This window comes from Passer domesticus, chromosome W (genome assembly GCF_036417665.1).
Source record: "Passer domesticus isolate bPasDom1 chromosome W, bPasDom1.hap1, whole genome shotgun sequence".
Classification (NCBI taxonomy): domain Eukaryota; kingdom Metazoa; phylum Chordata; class Aves; order Passeriformes; family Passeridae; genus Passer; species Passer domesticus.
Window position 1 is genome coordinate 42,363,582 of NC_087511.1, and position 17,225 is coordinate 42,380,806.

At 47.4% G+C, this 17,225-nt stretch overlaps 1 protein-coding gene across 45 annotated transcripts in view; it reads left to right on the forward strand.

Moving 5' to 3' along the window:
* The window catches only part of LOC135289121 (uncharacterized), a 262,105-nt gene that overhangs the window by 154,177 nt on the left and 90,703 nt on the right, over positions 1–17,225 (forward strand). For 36 of the 45 annotated variants that reach the window (XM_064402475.1, XM_064402478.1, XM_064402480.1 and 33 more), the window contains one exon: positions 16,190–16,246. In XM_064402475.1, coding sequence (XP_064258545.1) covers positions 16,190–16,246 — 57 coding nt within the window. Of the gene's footprint in view, positions 1–16,189; positions 16,247–16,390; positions 16,503–17,225 lie in introns of those variants that run through there. The other 9 variants (XM_064402485.1, XM_064402489.1, XM_064402488.1 and 6 more) reach the window with 2 other exon arrangements.

Here is a 17,225-nt window from a genome sequence, read left to right on the forward strand (position 1 = left end):
GCTCTCCGTGGAAGCCGGCTATTTTTACCCGTAAAATCTACGTGCACGAAGACTCCACGCGAGAAAAGGAGCCGTAAGTATCGCGGGGTTGGGTGGGAGAGTGGTCCAGTGTGTGTGTATGTGTGTGTGTATGAGACGTGAAATTTTCATGAGGCGAGTGCGGACCCTGAGATCGCAGTTCCGTCCTCCCGCGAGGGAAACAGTCGGTCGAAGGGGAAGCGAGTGAAAATCCGAGCAACACACACACTTGAAGCCCCGGGAGGAAAAGGGAGGTGAGGGGGGTTTCTTTGGAAACACACACATAGAAGAGCCCCACGTTGGGGGTCTCTTGGACCACTGGCTGGATCAGGAGGAACGAAGAACCTCGCTGGATCCAGGGAAAAGGTACGAGAGCTTATAAAGTTGCTAACTGAAAAATCCGTGGTTCGGTTCTCTGCGTGATCAATAGGTTGGCAAAAAGTTTTTTTTGTTGTTTTGCTTTATTTTTATACCGGTTAAGTAGGAAAAAAAAAAAAAAAAAAAGAGGCAGTTCTGCAACTATAATTTTACCTCGAGGAATAAAAACAAACCATGGGAGGGAAACAGAGTAAAATTCAAAAGAGAATAAAGAAAAATTGGGGGGGGGATGGAAAACCTAATCTCCCCGACATCCCAAGGTATAGCCCTTTGGGGTGGATGTTGGAACATTGGGAGGAGTGTCCTATGAGAAGGCAGAAATCCAAAGAAAGGGTAATCTTTTTCTGTATGGAAAAATGGGCACACGTAGAAATTAAGAAACATATGATTTGGCCCATATTCGGGTCTTTCAGTAAAGAACTTTGTCGGGCTTTGGGGGAGTTTGTGTTTGAGGAAGGGGCAACGCTGGAAGAATTAGAATATGCTGGGGTATGGGAATGCGCGAGCGTCTCGTTATATCCTGTCAGAACATATAAACAACTCAAAGGTATAGACAAGACTTGGGAGCCCCTGGAAAATTTACCTCCCCCATACCCCAATCATCGGGCACCCGGTTCCCTCCCCGAACCCGAAAACCCCGGACACCACCTGGTGGCGTCACCGGCGCCTCCGCCGGAGGATCCACGGGAGTCCGAACCCACCGCTCCTTCCCTGTTGGAGCCCACCCCGCCCCCTTTCCCCCCTCCCGCGCCACCCAAGGGACACACGGTACACGCACCGCCATCGGCAGGGGAGGAGTCCCCGCCCGCAAGCCGCACGAGACGAAAGACCCGGAAAACACACACGGACGATAGCGGGGATGAGAGGGGGCAGCAGGGGCTTTACCCACTCAGAGAAGTCCCAACCGCTCCGGGGGTCATTGGTTATGTAAACATACCAATAAACTCGGGGGATGTGCGGGCCTTTAAGAAGGAAATGGGAAAGATGATGGACGATCCCTTGGGGGTGGCGGAGCGACTAGACGAATTTCTGGGAAATAGCATTTATTCATATGATGATATGTGTGCTATTATGAAGTCGCTGTTTAATGCTGAGGAGCGGGATATGATACGGGCGGCTGCGATCAAAGACTGGGAGCATAGAAACCCACAAGGGGGGAGCAGGGAAGCCAAATGGCCTAACCAAAGGCCGCCGTGGAATGCCCAGGTAGAGGAGGACAGGCTGAAAATGATAGATCTAAGAAATATGGTAATCCAAGGTATCCGGGGGGCGGTACCGAAGGGGCAGAACCTGGGAAAAGCACTGGGGGAATGTAAGGGAAAAGACGAGACTCCTACCGAGTGGCTAGAGAGACTCAGAAAAAGTCTCCAAATGTATTCGGGTACTGACCCTGACTCCCCGGTAGGAGCCATATTATTAAAAACTCAATTCGTGGCAAAATCATGGGAGGATATACGAAAGAAATTGGAGGATTGGCAGGAAAGGTCCCTGCAAGAGCTATTACAGGAGGCTCAGAAGGTATACATGCGGAGAGAGGACGAGAAGCAAAAAGTGCAAGCTAAGGTCCTGGTGGCTGCAGTCAGGGAAGCACAAAGACAGGAAAAAGAACCTGCCAAAGGTGGGGCGGAAAGGACTCGAAAAACTTTAAAGAATTCGGTGCGTCCGATAAAGAGTCCAGCACCTAGACAGAGGGAGGCACCGGAGTGTTTTTACTGCAAACGGAAGGGGCACTTTCAGAAGGATTGTAAGAAAAGGATGAGAGACGAAAAAATGTTTCAGGAGAATTAGAGGTATCAGGGGCTCTTCCATTTGGGGTCTGTAACACCAAGAGAGCCCTTGATAAAAGTTAAGATCGGACCCCAGAAACAAGAAGTAACATTTTTAGTAGACTCAGGTGCTGAGAGGACTACGGTACAGCACCTTCCACCGGGATGCTCAAGGAGCAAAGACTCTATGATGGTAACTGGGGCAAAAGGGGAACCCTTCAAGGTGCCTGTGATAAAGGATGTTGAAATAGAATCAGAAAATAAAATATGCTTGGGGAACTTGTTACTGGTAGAAGAAGCAGACTACAACCTGCTAGGGAGGGATCTGATGGTACTCTTAGGAATAAGTTTAATTGCATAAGAATCACAGCTTACGGTAAGCTTGTACAAACTTACAGCAGAAGATGAGGGAAAAATTAACCCTCGGGTATGGCATACGGGGGGAGAAGCGGGGAAATTAGAAATAGAACCTATTCGTATAGAGGTGGAGAAAACCGAGGACCCCATCAGGGTAAAGCAGTACCCAATTCCTCTCGAAGGTCGGTGGGGTTTAAAACCAATAATAGAGGATCTTATTAAAAAGGGTACTTTGGAGCCGTGTATGTCGAGGCACAACACCCCTATCCTGGCAGTCCGGAAGCCGGATGGGAGTTATCGCCTCGTACAGGACCTCAGGGCTGTAAACCAAAGGACTAAAACCCTATTCCCCACCGTCCCCAACCCATACACCCTGCTGAATAATGTTTCACCAGAGGACGTCTGGTATAGTGTGATTGATTTGAAAGATGCTTTTTGGACTTGCCCTCTAGCTGAGGAAAGCCGCAACTACTTTGCCTTCCAGTGGGAGGATCTGGAGACTAATCGTAAACAGCAACTCCGATGGACCTCCCTCCCCGAAGGATTTGTAGACTCGCCAAACCTGTTCGGCCAGGCTCTTGAACAGCTTTTAAGCGATTTTGCCCCAGAACAAGGGACTAAGCTGTTGCAATATGTAGATGATCTTTTGGTAACAGGACCCGAGGAGGAGGGGGTGAGGGCGACCACCATCGCCCTGCTGAATTTCTTGGGGGATAGAGGTTTAAAGGTATCAAGGACCAAGGTCCAGTTCACAGAGCCCGAAGTGAAATATCTGGGTCACTGGTTGGTAAAGGGGAAGAAAAAGCTCGACCCAGAGAGAATTGCAGGGATTATCTCCCTGCCTTCACCCCAAACTAAGCGGGAAATTAGACAAATATTGGGGCTTCTGGGCTTTTGCAGACAATGGATAGAGGGATACAGCGAGAAGGTTAAGTTTTTGTATGAGAAGTTAACTATTGAAAAACCCAAGTGGGATGAGCAAGATGAACGGAGCCTAAGGGAATTAAAGGAAGCACTTACAATGGCTCCAGTTTTAAGCCTACCAGATGTAAGAAAACCCTTTCAACTATTCGTAGATGTAAGCAACCACACTGCATATGGGGTAATGACCCAAAACTGGGTGGGATCAAAGAAGCCGGTGGGTTACGTGTCAAAACTATTGGACCCTGTCAGCAGGGGATGGTCCACCTGCCTCCAAGCCGTGGTGGCCACGGCCGTACTAGTAGAGGAAGCCAAAAAGGTAACATTCGGGGCCCCTCTAGAGGTTTATTCTCCACGTAGTGTGAGAAACATTTTGCAGCAAAAAGCAGAGAAATGGCTCACTGATGCACGGCTTCTGAAATACGAAGCTATTCTAATTAACTCTCATAATTTAGAACTTAAGACCACAACAGCCCCAAACCCTGCCCAGTTCCTATATGGAGAAGCCTCAGGCATCCCCGCCCACGACTGTGTCGAGATAGTTCAGCTTCAGACTAAGATCCGACCCGATTTAGAGGAGGAAGAATTGGATACAGGGGAAAAATGGTTTGTAGATGGGTCGGCAAGGGTCATAGAAGGGAAACGAAAAACGGGATATGCTATAATAGACGGAGTAACTGGAAAGACTGTGGAATCAAGACCCTTAAACGTGGGATGGTCAGCCCAGGCTTGTGAACTATATGCGGTATTAAGGGCACTCCTGAACTTAAAAGGTAAGAAGGGAACAATTTACACTGATTCTAAATACACCTACGGCGTGGTGCACACTTTCGGAAAAATTTGGGAAGAAAGGGGGTTAATTAGCACCAAGGGAAAGGGGCTCATCCATGAAGAGCTAATAAAACAAATTCTGGCAGCTATCAGGGAACCAGAGGCAATTGTGGTAGTACATGTAAAAGGGCATCAAACCGGGACTCAATTTAAAACTCGGGGTAACAATCTAGCAGACCAAGAGGCAAAGCACGCAGCATTGTTACAAGTAAGTGCTCCCGCAGTTTGTGAAAGGGAAACTCAGGAATTCCCTCCCCGCCTTTCAGAAAAAGAAATTGATGAATTTAAGAGGTTGGGTGGGGTGTTCGAGGAAAGTAAATGGAGACTGCCAGACGGCAGGGAATTAGTTTCTAAGGACTACACTCAGAAAATTTTAGGGAGACTACATGCACAGACCCATTGGGGAACTCGGGCTTTAGCCGATCAGTTCCTGAAATTCTTTGGGTGCAAAGGCATATATGAATTAGCAAAGCAGGAGGTACAAGGGTGCTTGATATGTCAACGAATAAATAAAGCACAAATGAAACAGATTGCAATGGGAAGCCGTCCGGTGGCATACCGACCCTTTGAAAGGGTCCAGGTCGACTTCACCGACCTACCAAAGGTCGGAAGATACCGGTGCCTCTTAGTAATATTAGACAAATTAACTCATTGGGTGGAGGCATTTCCAAGCTCCCGAGCGACCGCCCAGGTGGTATCTAAGATACTATTGGAAGAGATTATACCAAGACATGGGTTGGTGAAATTCATCAACTCAGATCAAGGTACCCATTTTACCTCAAGGGTGATAAAACAAATAGCAGAAGCATTGGGGATCCGCTGGGAATATCATACCCCTTGGCATCCACAAAGTTCAGGACAGGTTGAACGAATGAATCAGACCCTTAAAGCACAATTGACAAAATTAATATTGGAAACCAAAATGTCCTGGATTAAGTGTCTTCCCGTAGCCCTGCTTAACATCAGGACTCGGCCGAATGCAGATACGGGGATATCACCCTTTGAAATGCTTTATGGGATGCCCTATGAACATAGGATGCCAGTAGGACACCCCAAGATTGAGGATGGACAAATAAGACCATATCTGATAGCGATTAACAAAAACTTACAAGAACTAAGGAAGCAGGGGATCATAATGCAAGGGACCCCTGTAGGTTTCTCTATTCATCCTGTCCGTCCCGGAGATCAGGTCTTGATTGGGACCTGGAAGGACACCCCATTATCCCCCCATTGGGAAGGACCCTTTCTTGTTCTTTTGACCACAGATACAGCAGTACGGACCGCGGAGAAGGGATGGACCCACGCATCCAGGGTTAAACGAGTAAAACCTCAAAAGGACACACCAGAGTGGGAGGTCGTCTCTCCTCCCGGAGACCTGAAACTGACCTTAAGAAGACCCCGCCAATGACAAAGATCGACAGGAGAGGGTGTTAAAAGCTTAAATTGCCCTTCTCGCCCTTTTGTAACTTTTAAGTGTTCCTATTGTAAAATACTGTGGGTGACTCACTGTGACCGAGGGGGGGAGGCCCAAGGGTTTGTGTGAAGATTGCTATAATAATGAAATGCGGGCAGCTAACCTATTCTTGATGCTCCTCACAGAACTACGAGTAATCGAGACAGATTCCATATTGTGATTTGAAATCTCCCAAAACCGGCTAAAGGGGAAAGCTCCGATATCGAGCCCAAATTCTAGTCGTTGAATGCCGGAGAGAGTGTAAAGTACCCTGCAGTGCTCGGCCAGTAAGACACAGCCGGAGGGAAACATATAAGCGAAGGTACACAGCTTGAGCTAGGAATGATCTCCGCGAGCCTAACGCCTGCTGCCAAGAAGATGATCTTCCCCGCCGCTGGTGGCAACCCAGTGGGCGCGAGTGGGGGCAGAGGAATGTTAGCCGGAGCAATCCTGATAAGCCTGAGTCTAGTCATGTGCCTCAGGACTAGTACCTATGCTGACAGACAAAACCACTTGGTTCAATGGAATCCTAACTGGACTTGTGAGGCTTGCACTGAGGACGGTCGGGCCGAAGCGGAGGCTTCACCTAGCCACACCTCTGACAACTGCGCAGGAGACACAGTAAGCAGGTACTGCTGGCTCAAAGGCATTCAATACGGGGCCTGTATAAAAAGGGGGGAGGAAATCTGCATCTCGCAAGGAGGAGCGTCCAGGGTGGGTAAGTTAGCCCATCTAAGGCACAAGCGGGGTATAGAACCTGTTAAAATCTCGGTGTGTGACAAATGCAATCGTACTGTATGGACTGGGGGGAAAATAGAATCGATCTTTGTGGGATATTACCAGGTGAATCAGTTGTGTTATGAGGACAAACAACTAGGAATATGTAAAATGGGGGGAAAAACATATTGGGTCAGTAAGAACCAAAAGTATGAAAATAAGATCCCCTTGGGAAGGGATCCAGTGGTCATTGGCATGCTTGAGATGAATGATGACCGAACCTGCCTCCAATATGATAAAACCTTTTGCTTTTCCCGGAATAAAGAGGGGGTGGACCCAGAAAGTAAAATTCAACAGGTCGCCCAAGAACTAAAGAGGCAGGAATCTGAGATGAGAAAACGTCGGATTGAGCAAGAGAGGCTGAGGACTTTGAGTGAGCAGTACGACCAACTGGAAAAACAATATAGTGAGTTCGGTCTGCCTGCATCAGATAAAAATCTATTCATTGATCTCATGCAAGAGATTGCCACAGAATTGGGTCTATCAAACTGTTGGATATGTGGGGGATTAAAATCGGCCGAGAAATGGCCTTAGAAAGGAGAAGGATTGACCCCAGAGCAGTTACTAAGATGGAATCATACCAAAATTTCTAAAATATTGCAACGGCCTGAGGGGTGGGTACTGGAAAAACGAGTAATTGGAACAATTTGCATAAGCAGGGAAGGAAAAAAATACACAGAGACTGTTGGCTACACACCGTGTCTTGCCACTTTAACTATAGATACCGAAAATAAAGGTCTAAAGTGGCAACCCAAGCCTCCCTCAGGTTACTGGAGCCTAGAAAAACACAGCCAGTGTGAATGGAGTGAAAGGTTGAAGTTGTGTTAGAACAAGAAGCCTGGGGCCAATCCTTTCCAATCCCTAGGGGTTATAAGGGAATTTTGGGACAAACCAGGTGAGGTGAAAACTTGGAAAGCCCCAAACGGGATCTACTGGATTTGTGGAAAAAAGGCATATAGCGAGTTGTCTGAAAAATGGAAAGGATCTTGCACCCTGGGAATAATCAGACCTGCTTTCTTTACCTTGCCACGATCAGAAAGCAGCTTGCTGGGAGCTCCCCTATATGAAACCCTGGGTCGTCAAAAGAGAGAAATAAGAAAGAAATTCCCTATCTTCGAAGGTAGTCAAAAGTGGGGGGAGGAAGAATGGCCTGCCGAGCGTATAATTGAGTATTACGGACCCGCTACCTGGGCCCAGGATGGTAGCTGGGGTTACCGCACCCCAATTTACCTTTTAAACAGACTGATCAGACTCCAAGCAGTGGTGGAGATTGTGTCTAACCACACCTCGGATGCCCTGGAGTTACTATCTCGGCAGCACTCCCAAATGAGAGCATTTGTCTACCAAAACAGGATAGCACTGGATTACCTATTAGCCGAAGAAGGGGGTGTATGTGGAAAGTTCAATGAGTCAAAATGCTGCATTGAAATTGACGATTATGGGGAAACAATCCGGGGTCTCGCTGCTGAAATAAAGAGGGTTGCACATGTTCCCATCCAGAAGTGGAATTCAATATTGAACACTTCCTGGTGGAACAATCTGTTTGATGGGGCTTGGTGGAAGAAACTAATATTTTTCATTCTGTGTTCAGTAACTGGAGTTATCTTCCTGCCCTGTTTAATTCCCTGCTTCATCCAGCTAATACACTCAGTTGTACAGGGGATGCAGATTGCGGCTATGCCCATGGATCCCGAATTGGCAATAAAAGGCAACCCGGTTTCAAAAATAATGAAACTGGAGGAGGACTCCTCACGTAAAAGGGCAGCAAAGGTATTAACACAATTTGAAGAGCAGATTGAAAGTAATAGGTCAGATATCAAGGAATACCAGAGAATACCACTGGATGACTGAAGTAAGACAAAGATCAATTAAAAGTGTACTGGGAGTCAAGAGGGTCTAACTAATAATAAAGCACGTAGTTTTATTCTTAGAAAGCTCCACGAATTAATTAGTTTATAAAGAAGGGGAGGGAATTGTTAGGAATATAAGTAGTAATTCGTGGAGATAAATAGTGTATAAAAATATATATGTGAACAGAGTAAACTGGGGAGAGAAAAAGGGGGGGGGAAATCCCTTTGTTCCCTTTAGGTTGAGAAATCCAACAGGATGACGAGATCACAAGACCTCGAAACCGCAGCAGATGGACATCTCAGTATTTGCATCCAAAGGGAACTCCAGCTGCACCAGGGACGAGCATTCATCAGCACCTACGCCCAAAGACACCAGGTGCTGATGGCCCAGACAAGATGCCTATCTGTGGGGATCAGAACCATCAACACATGGAATCTGAATGCCAGATTCCGGGAACCAGGGAAATGGACCATTCTACCCCCGGACGAGGCTTTGTCCAGAGAAAGAAACCACCTTGAATATGAAGAACTCAGAAGGAAAGAAAGACTTTCTGCCACAGGCCAAATAAACTGTATAAAAACTGCTACCTTGCAAGCAGTAGGCGTGGATGGGGAGGTCTAGGTACCAGTTGGTCCTTTCCTCACGTTCACCCGTATCACTTCCCGGGGGTGATGCGCTGGCCGTTTCGGTGGTGGCTGTCGAGACTGTTTTTATGGCCGCGAAATAAATTTTATTTTTCATATTTTTATTAAAATTGGCTAATTCGCATTTTTTATTTATAACAACGACCATAATACAGTCCCGACAGCCAACAATCAAACAGCATAACACTCCCGGGAGGTAAGCTGGGTGAACATGGGAAATGGTCTCTATCGCACCAAGTCCCCCTCGTCCACACTGGCTGCTCCGAGGCAGCGGTTCTTATGTGATTTATTTTGCCCGCGGCAGAGTCCCTTTGTTTCTTTCTGAGTTCTTCATATTCAAGTTGGTTTCTTTCTTCGGTTTGGGCTGCACAAAGCCTTCGTCCGGGAATTGAATAATACACTTCCCCGATTCCCAGAATCTGGCATTCAGATGGAAGGTGTTGATGGCTCTGGTCATCTCAGATAGGTATCTTGTCCAGGCCATCATCTCTTGGGCGTGTCACGGGGCACATGCTTTTGTGAATGCCCATCTCCTGTGCATCCGAGGTTTCCTTCGCATGTAAATGTTGTGGTGCCTCTCTGCCCATCTGCCGCGGTTTCGCCATCCTGAGGATAAAAATTCCTCCCTCTCCCTTCCCCTATATTACAGTAAGTTCGTTTTTAGATATACTGTAAAAGTCATAGTCTTTTCTCTTAAAAGCTACAAGCCTGTTATTATCATGGTTATATGTCCATTCAGTTACCAGCATGAAAGGATGCCATTATAAATTAGAGATGCTTTTATACATATTCCTTTTTATATAATTCTATCTGCATGAATTACTAACTATATCTCTAACAAAAAGGTGTCTCCCTGGAATGCAAGTATGTGGAATGTTTCAGCCAGACAACAGCATTTCAGAGATAGATAGTGATTGGCCTGTTTGTGTGAAGCTGGAAGCGCTTAGCAGTGTCTCCTGTGTCTTGTAGGAAGCAAAGTCTTAGCTCTTTGGCAGTGGTACGCCAATGTACAGAAAGGCCGTGTAGGCTGCTGCTAAAACTGTAGAAGATGCTGTGTGTGAGGCTACATGCATGCTTTCCAAGGGTGGTTTCACCATGGTGCACTGTGATGGAAGCATCCACCTCCTGTTGGACCTGGGTGTCCTGGTAACGGGAGTAGGGTGCCAGTTTACCACTATGTGCATGTAAGCAAACTGTACTGTACCACCCTCTGTGTCATTCCTGAATAACTGCTAATGATAGATCAGTTGCAGTCGCTGCCTCCTGTACACCCAACACCTCAGGTTACAAGATGGGTGTTAAATGACATAAGGGAGTAGAGGCAAACCTTCAAAGGTGGGGTAGTGTTTCTTTTCTTCACACAAATGACTCAGCCCTGATGACTCTCCTCTGGGGAAGCACCAGCCTGGGTGGGGGGTGGGGAGGGGTTATCTTTGCTTTTGGGCCATAATGGACTCCATGGCACTAGGGTAATAGACAGCTGCAAGGACTTAGACCATCAAAGACTCCCAGAATATCCCACGACTCACAGTATTACATTCCTCCACTGTGAAACTCCCTGTCCTGGGGGAGGTACTGAGCATTCTCACCTGAACCTGAGCATATATATAATCTTTGGGTTTGGGCACATGGGGCACCTCCATTTGATGGATCCAGAGGAAGACCAGAATTTCAACAGTACTGTGACCCTCAACTTACGAACAGTGTGCCAATATAGACTCCAACTTTGTGGGTTGAAACCAGTTTTCTCTGTTTCATTGTATTTTTTGTAATCTCCAGTAAATTGTAGCTCCGACCTGTAATCTCTCTTGAGGTAGTAGAATGGGATTAATTTCCCCTGCCAGTTTACTTATAAAGCAGCACATCTTTTGGCGCCCAATGTGAGGCTCGCGAGAGGTCGGAATTACAGTTTTGTTCTAAAGCATTTGTGTATTGGGGTATGGCAACTTTCCTGATCATCATGTTTCTTGGTGTATTCACCTGCATGTTGTGCCCTGTACATATTTCTGCATTGGGGGAAGTATTTGCTCATCATGATGCTCTCTTTATGATCAGGAGAGGAATCAAAGCTGCTTTGCTGATTTTCTGCGTTTATGGCATGGTAACATCAGAGACAATGAGTTTCATTTGGAATGTGTATTCAGTCTTGTTTGCCTGTCCTAGCCTGGGCTGCTACTTCTGGAGCCTCATTAATAATGGCACCCAGCCTGATGCCTTAGAGTGGCTACCTGGAACAGAGGCTAGACCAGGTTAAGAGAATAAAAGTAGGTATTTATTAAAGGCCTTCAAAAGGCACACCTTGGGCAGTCAGAAGCCTCCGAGGCTACACCCGAGATGGACGATGGTCATGAGTTTTCCAGACAGATATAAGTTTGGTCCATTTACATATCAGGGGTAAATCCTCCAATTACAGCTTCAGGTAATGAAGTCATATGCCCCCAGTTTGCTCCCCTCCCCCAATTCTCTTTTGTTTATCATTTCCAGGGCCTGAGGCAGTAGGGTGTCCTTGGATCTCAAGACTAGAGTGGTCGTTTTGTCTGACTAAAATGTGGAGACAGATGGCTAACGCTTTATATGGAGTTCAGAGTTATGCACTAATGCAGTACAGGATTTGAAAAGTATAAGGCATCAAGCCTGTGGGGTGAAGAGGAGAGAATGTTGTTTTCCAGCCCTTCAGGCCTGCTACAACAGTTTTTGAGAATGTTGAGTTCCCTCTAGATGTTAAGGGCAGCATGATCTTCTTGTTAGTTCTGCTAAGTTTCCTCTATACGGCTTGCACTGTCTACACCATGCTTACAGAATCACAGAATAGCTAGGTTGGAAGAGACCTTCAAGATCATCAAGTCCAACCCATGCCCCAAACACCTTAAGTAAACCACGCCACCAAGTGCCATATCCAGTCTTTTGTTGAACACATCCAGGGATGGTGACTCCACCACCTCCCCAGGCAGGCCATTCCAATATTGTATTACTTTTTCTGTGAAAAACTTCTTCCTAAAATCCAACCAATATTTCCCCTGTCGCAGCTTGAGGCTGTGTCCTCTCGTTCTGGCATTTGTTGCCTGGAGAAGGAGACCGACCCCCACCTGACTACAACCACATTTCAGGAAGTTTTAGAATGCAATAAGATCACCTCTGAGTCTCCTTTTCTCCAGGCTAAACAACCCCAGGTCCGTCAGTCGTTCCTCATAGGGCTTGTGTTCCAAGCCCCTCACCAGCCTTGTCACTCTTCTCTGGACGTGCTCAAGCGTCTCGACGGCCGTCCTAAAACGTGGGGCCCAGAACTGGACACAGTATTCAAGGTGTGGCCTCAGCAGTGCCGAGTACGGGGGAAGAATGTCCTCCCTGCTCCTGCTGGACGCACTGTTCCTGATACAGACCAGGATTCCGTTGGCCTTCTTGGCTACCAGGGCACACTGCTGGCTCATGTTCAGTCTGTTGTCGACCAGTACCCCCATGTCCTTTTCCACCTGGGCACTGTCCAGCCACACCTTCCCCAGCCAATAACGTTGCAGGGCGTTATTGTGGCCAAAATGCAGGACTTGGCACTTGGACTTATTAAACTCCATCCCATTGGACTCTGCCCATCCATCCAACCGTTCTGGGTCTCTCTGCAGAGCCCTTCTCCCTTCCAACAGATCAGCACATGCCCCCAACTTGGTGCCACCTGCAAACTTACTAATGAAGGTTTCAATACCCTCATCCATGTCATCAATGAAGATATTGAACAAAACAGGCCCCAGCACAGGCCCGTGAAGGACACCACTGGTGACCGGTCGCCAGCTGGATGCAGCACCATTCACCAACACTCTCTGGGCCCAGCCATCCAGCCATTTCTTAACCCAGCAAAGAGTGCTCCTGTCCAAGCCGTGGGCTGCCGGCTTTTCCAGGAGTATGATGTGGGAGACAGTGTCAAAGGCGTTGCTGATGTTTGGTTCCTTTCCACTTTCTATACTCTATTGTGATCTATTCCAGGTTTCAATATCCCAGGATGTATATCCCAGATAGTGGGGCCCAGCTGACAGATGTGGAGTCCAGCATCTATTTTCTAGGACCATTAATCTATGTCAATGATGTCCAGCTTCCCTTTCTAAATCAGTAATCAGTGACATTGATGTCCATCTTCCTTTTTCAGGATGTTTTTGCCGTTTCGATAGGAGCTTGGGATGGGTTCACTTCCTTCTTTTGTTTAAATCCTTTATGCATTCTAAAGCTACAGTTTAAAATCCCTAATACAAAGCAACATTCTAAAGCTATAATTCAAAGGTTCTCATTACAAAAACAGCTTAAGACTTATAATAGTTAATTGCAAACAAAAGATTGGTTCAAAGGCCTTCTTCCATGCTTTGCTTTCCACGGTTGTTTATTAGAACTCATCTTTATAACTGTCCCACGGCCGTGTTCCCCACATTTCACAATTACAATTACACAGGTTACCTTTATTTACCTGATACGAAACACAACTTTGTATTTCACAAAATCAACAGGCACCGTATGCATGCAAGCCATTGCTGGACCAGAAGGACAGCCTAAGCTGGTGGCAGTCGCCCTTGTTCAGAAAAGGAAATCCGCATAGTGAATGACGAGGAAGAGGCAGGACCTTCACATCCAGCAGAAGAGACAGAGCCAGAAAACGTCACTCGATCCCTATTATCCCTGGGCAAGCTGCGTGAGCTGCGTAGAGAGTTCACATGCGAGGCAAATGAGTCCATGTTGACCAGGCTGCTCTGAATCCGGGATGCTATGGCTAATGATAGAATTCCGGATGGTATCGTAGGCAGGCAACAGGGATGCCTGTCCCGGGGTGTGGCTATTGACCAGGGGATCGGGAAAAGACGATACTCTGAGCCTCTGGCGACGACTGCTGTCAAGTGTGAGGGAAAGGCACTTTTGTGCCCACGTCTCGCCTGTGGAAACGAAACTGGCTGGGCATGTCTGGAGCCTGGAAGAGAAAATTGAAGAGGGCTACCAGAAACTAAGAGAGGAGGTTAAGCAGGGTATCTTCCATATCTCGCCAGGACAGACGAGAGTCTCTGCTATTAGGAGCAGGCGTCCCCCAGCTAAGGAGAAAGTGTACACTCCATGAGGGTATACTCCCGGCAGCATAGGAGTGATGATGTTATGTCCAGAGAGAGGAAAAGGGGGTGCTTCCCCTTTCAAAAGGGTTCCTGCAAACTCACGGGGGTGGCAGTTGGTCTCAGTGCTAGTAGTGGTCGAGGTGCGGTGGCGGACAGCTGGAATCTTCTCAGCAGCAGCGGGCACAGGTGGGGAAGGTAGGCAGGACTCAGTCGTAGTGCTGAGTTGCAACGCAGCAAAGTCGCGGGTCAGAGCACACAATCTCCCTTGGCACCATGCTGCAGACCCCCCCCAGTTAAAACTCCCAACCCCCACTGGAGAATCGTAGTATCCTAGACCAGCCCAGGTGTGAAGGGACCTTGAAAGATCATCTGTTGCAGCCTCTTGTGGGAAAGGGTGCCTAGATGACATGATTTAGCACCCTGTCCAACCGCATGTGGAAAACCTCCAGCAATGGGGACTGGTGCAACTTGTGCCCGTTGTCCCTTGTCTTCTCCATGTGTCTCCCTTGAAGTACTGGAATACTGTGTGGAGGTTCCCACTGAGCCTAGGCAGGTGCCTAGCATTTTGCAACTAATTCCTTTGTCATTGCTGGCCTTCATGCAGCCGCTAGCTGTATTTAGATGTTCCTCCACAGCTTTTGGATCATGCTGAGCCCATTTGTCCGAGTATTTAGGACTTAGGCTTATTCCCTGCTTCTGTAAGTATTCAGTGATATCTCTTGCCATCCCTCTGACTCTGCCAAGTAGTGCAAATGGGTGTTTTAGGTCGCTTGAAGAATCGGCAGAAAAGGTATCAGCAAAAGCAGGTTCTCCAGCCCTTTGAGCATCTTCGTGGCCCTCCTTGGGATGCTCTCCAGTCTGCCCGCCTCTTTGTATTGAATTCTGGGGAAGAGAACTGCACACAGAGTGTGGCCTGCAGGCATGGCCTCTGTGAGAAGAGGCGGGGGTCTGCTCTGCACTAGTCACAGCTAGTTTTCACCAGCTAGGCACCAGACTTCCCTGAGAGCCAAAAGCGAGCAACTCAGCAAAGCTGGTGGCACCCTTGTGTAAGCATATTTAAGAAAGGGTAAAGCGCTGTCTGGGGCAGGTATTTCCCTGCTGCCCTTAGATCTGGCAGGTGGCTATGTCCTGAAGGAACTTTTTCATCTTATTTTCTCCTCCTGTCCTATTGAGGAGGGGTGGTGAGAGAACAGCTGGCTGAGCCCCTGGCAGCCAGCCATGGTCTGACCTCATAAAGCCTAAAAGGCATATTCTTCCTTGAAGAAGGGGTAGGTGGCTTAGAGATTTTAGGAACAGGACTGAATGTTGGTTTGAGTGAAGGGCAGGTACCAATCCGTCTTCTATAACTGCAATTTCAGCAGCAAAGGACAGCTGAGAATCAGGCCCCAATGATGCTGGTTTGGGTGTTGCTAAGATGGAGTTCATTTCCCCATAGCAGCTCTCACAGTGCCGTGTGTCACGTGAAAAAGGGAGGAGGCTTCCTTGACCCTTGGTGTGGGGAGATTTACTCAGTCTTTAGTGGTTAATTTGTCTGTCTTTCAGCAAAGTTGAGACCGTTGTGCCCGACCAGTCTGTCAGCATCCCATTGGGGGGATCCTTCACTGAGCAGTCCTACAGGATCAGAGGGTGGTTCGAGTGGCTTAGGGAAACACACCAACAGTGTAAGAGAGACCCCCGCAGCAGGTCTTCCCCTTTACCCATTGTGTTACCCTGCTGCCGCCGACTGGTAGCGTCTGCCAAAGATTCACACTAACACTTTATGGAATAACACGCTTTATTAATATAAATTGTGACAGGTTAAGGTTGGAAGATTGTCGGTGATAGTGTCTGACTGCAAAAATATATTTGAAGGAATACACAGACAAGCTCTAATCCCCACTAAAATGTTCAGCATGCATAGATTATGATTCTTATCCAATAGGCATCTCTATGGGGGAGAAGACAGGTTCAGCCCATCAACTGATCCCAGCAGCTACGATGGAGTCTTCCCTAAATTTTCCCCATTCTTGACTTATTTTTATACTATTTCTGTGTGTTTAAGTGGAGCTTGAGTGACTCTAGTCATACATACCTTTGTTACTGATTGGTGTAGAATTCTCTTACTTTGCTTTACAGGTACAGTCAGAAAGAACAGAGAGCACATGCCCAGTGAGGGATGGTCGCACTTTGGAGGTGGGTACCTTTGGGACGGAGGTGTGCGTTTATATTATTATTATTATTAGGCTTTAATGAAGCAAGTTCATCTAAGGAGAGTGGTTTCACCACAGTTGCTGTCTCAGCAGTAAGACATCTTCCCCTGTCTCCCTTGGTTGACAGGTGGTATGCTGTTTATCAGCTGCAAAGTACCATGGAGTTCCCTTCCCTGCAAGGATTTCTGCAGAGCCTGGCCTTCGCTCCGCTCCACCCTCCATTCCATCCCTCTTAGCAGGTGTGTGTGTGTATGGGGAATCATCATGGAATAGGTTTCAAGTCATGCCAACTGTATTCCACTCAGGGAGCAGCAACTGTGATTTACCCTATAATTCCCGTACTGTTATAACTCCTGTGAGGATGCTAATATAAGTCCTAAGTTTCCTCTAATTGAATCCCCAGTTACCGGTCCACAGGGTCCCCGGTCATTTTCCCACACCGTGCTTTGCACTGGTAGCTAGAAAGGTGTTGATAACACACCAGTGTTTTGGCTACTGCTGGGCAGTGTTGGCACAGCATCAGCGCTGTCTCTCCAACATTCTGCCCCAGCATCAGTAGGCTGGGGGTGGGCAAGATCCTGGGAGGAGACACCACTAGACCAGCTGACCCAAACTGGCCAGAGGGATATTCTGTACCATATGACATCAGCCCAGAAATAAAAGCTAGGTAAAGGAGGAGGAAAGGGGGGCATTTCTTATTTACAGTGTTTACCTTCCAGAGAAACTGCTACGTGTCTGGAAGCCCTGCTTCCCAGGAAGTGGCTAGGCAGTGCTTGCTGATCAAAAGTAGACAATAAGGTTGGGGGTTTTTTCCCCTCTCCTTGTTCATGCGCAAACTTTCACTTTTGCTTTAGTAAACTGCCTTATCTCAATCTGCAAGTTGTTTTTCATCTCTCCTGTCCAGCTGGGAAGGGGGAGTGACAGAGTTGTTGGCTGAACACCTGGCATCTAGCCAAGATAAA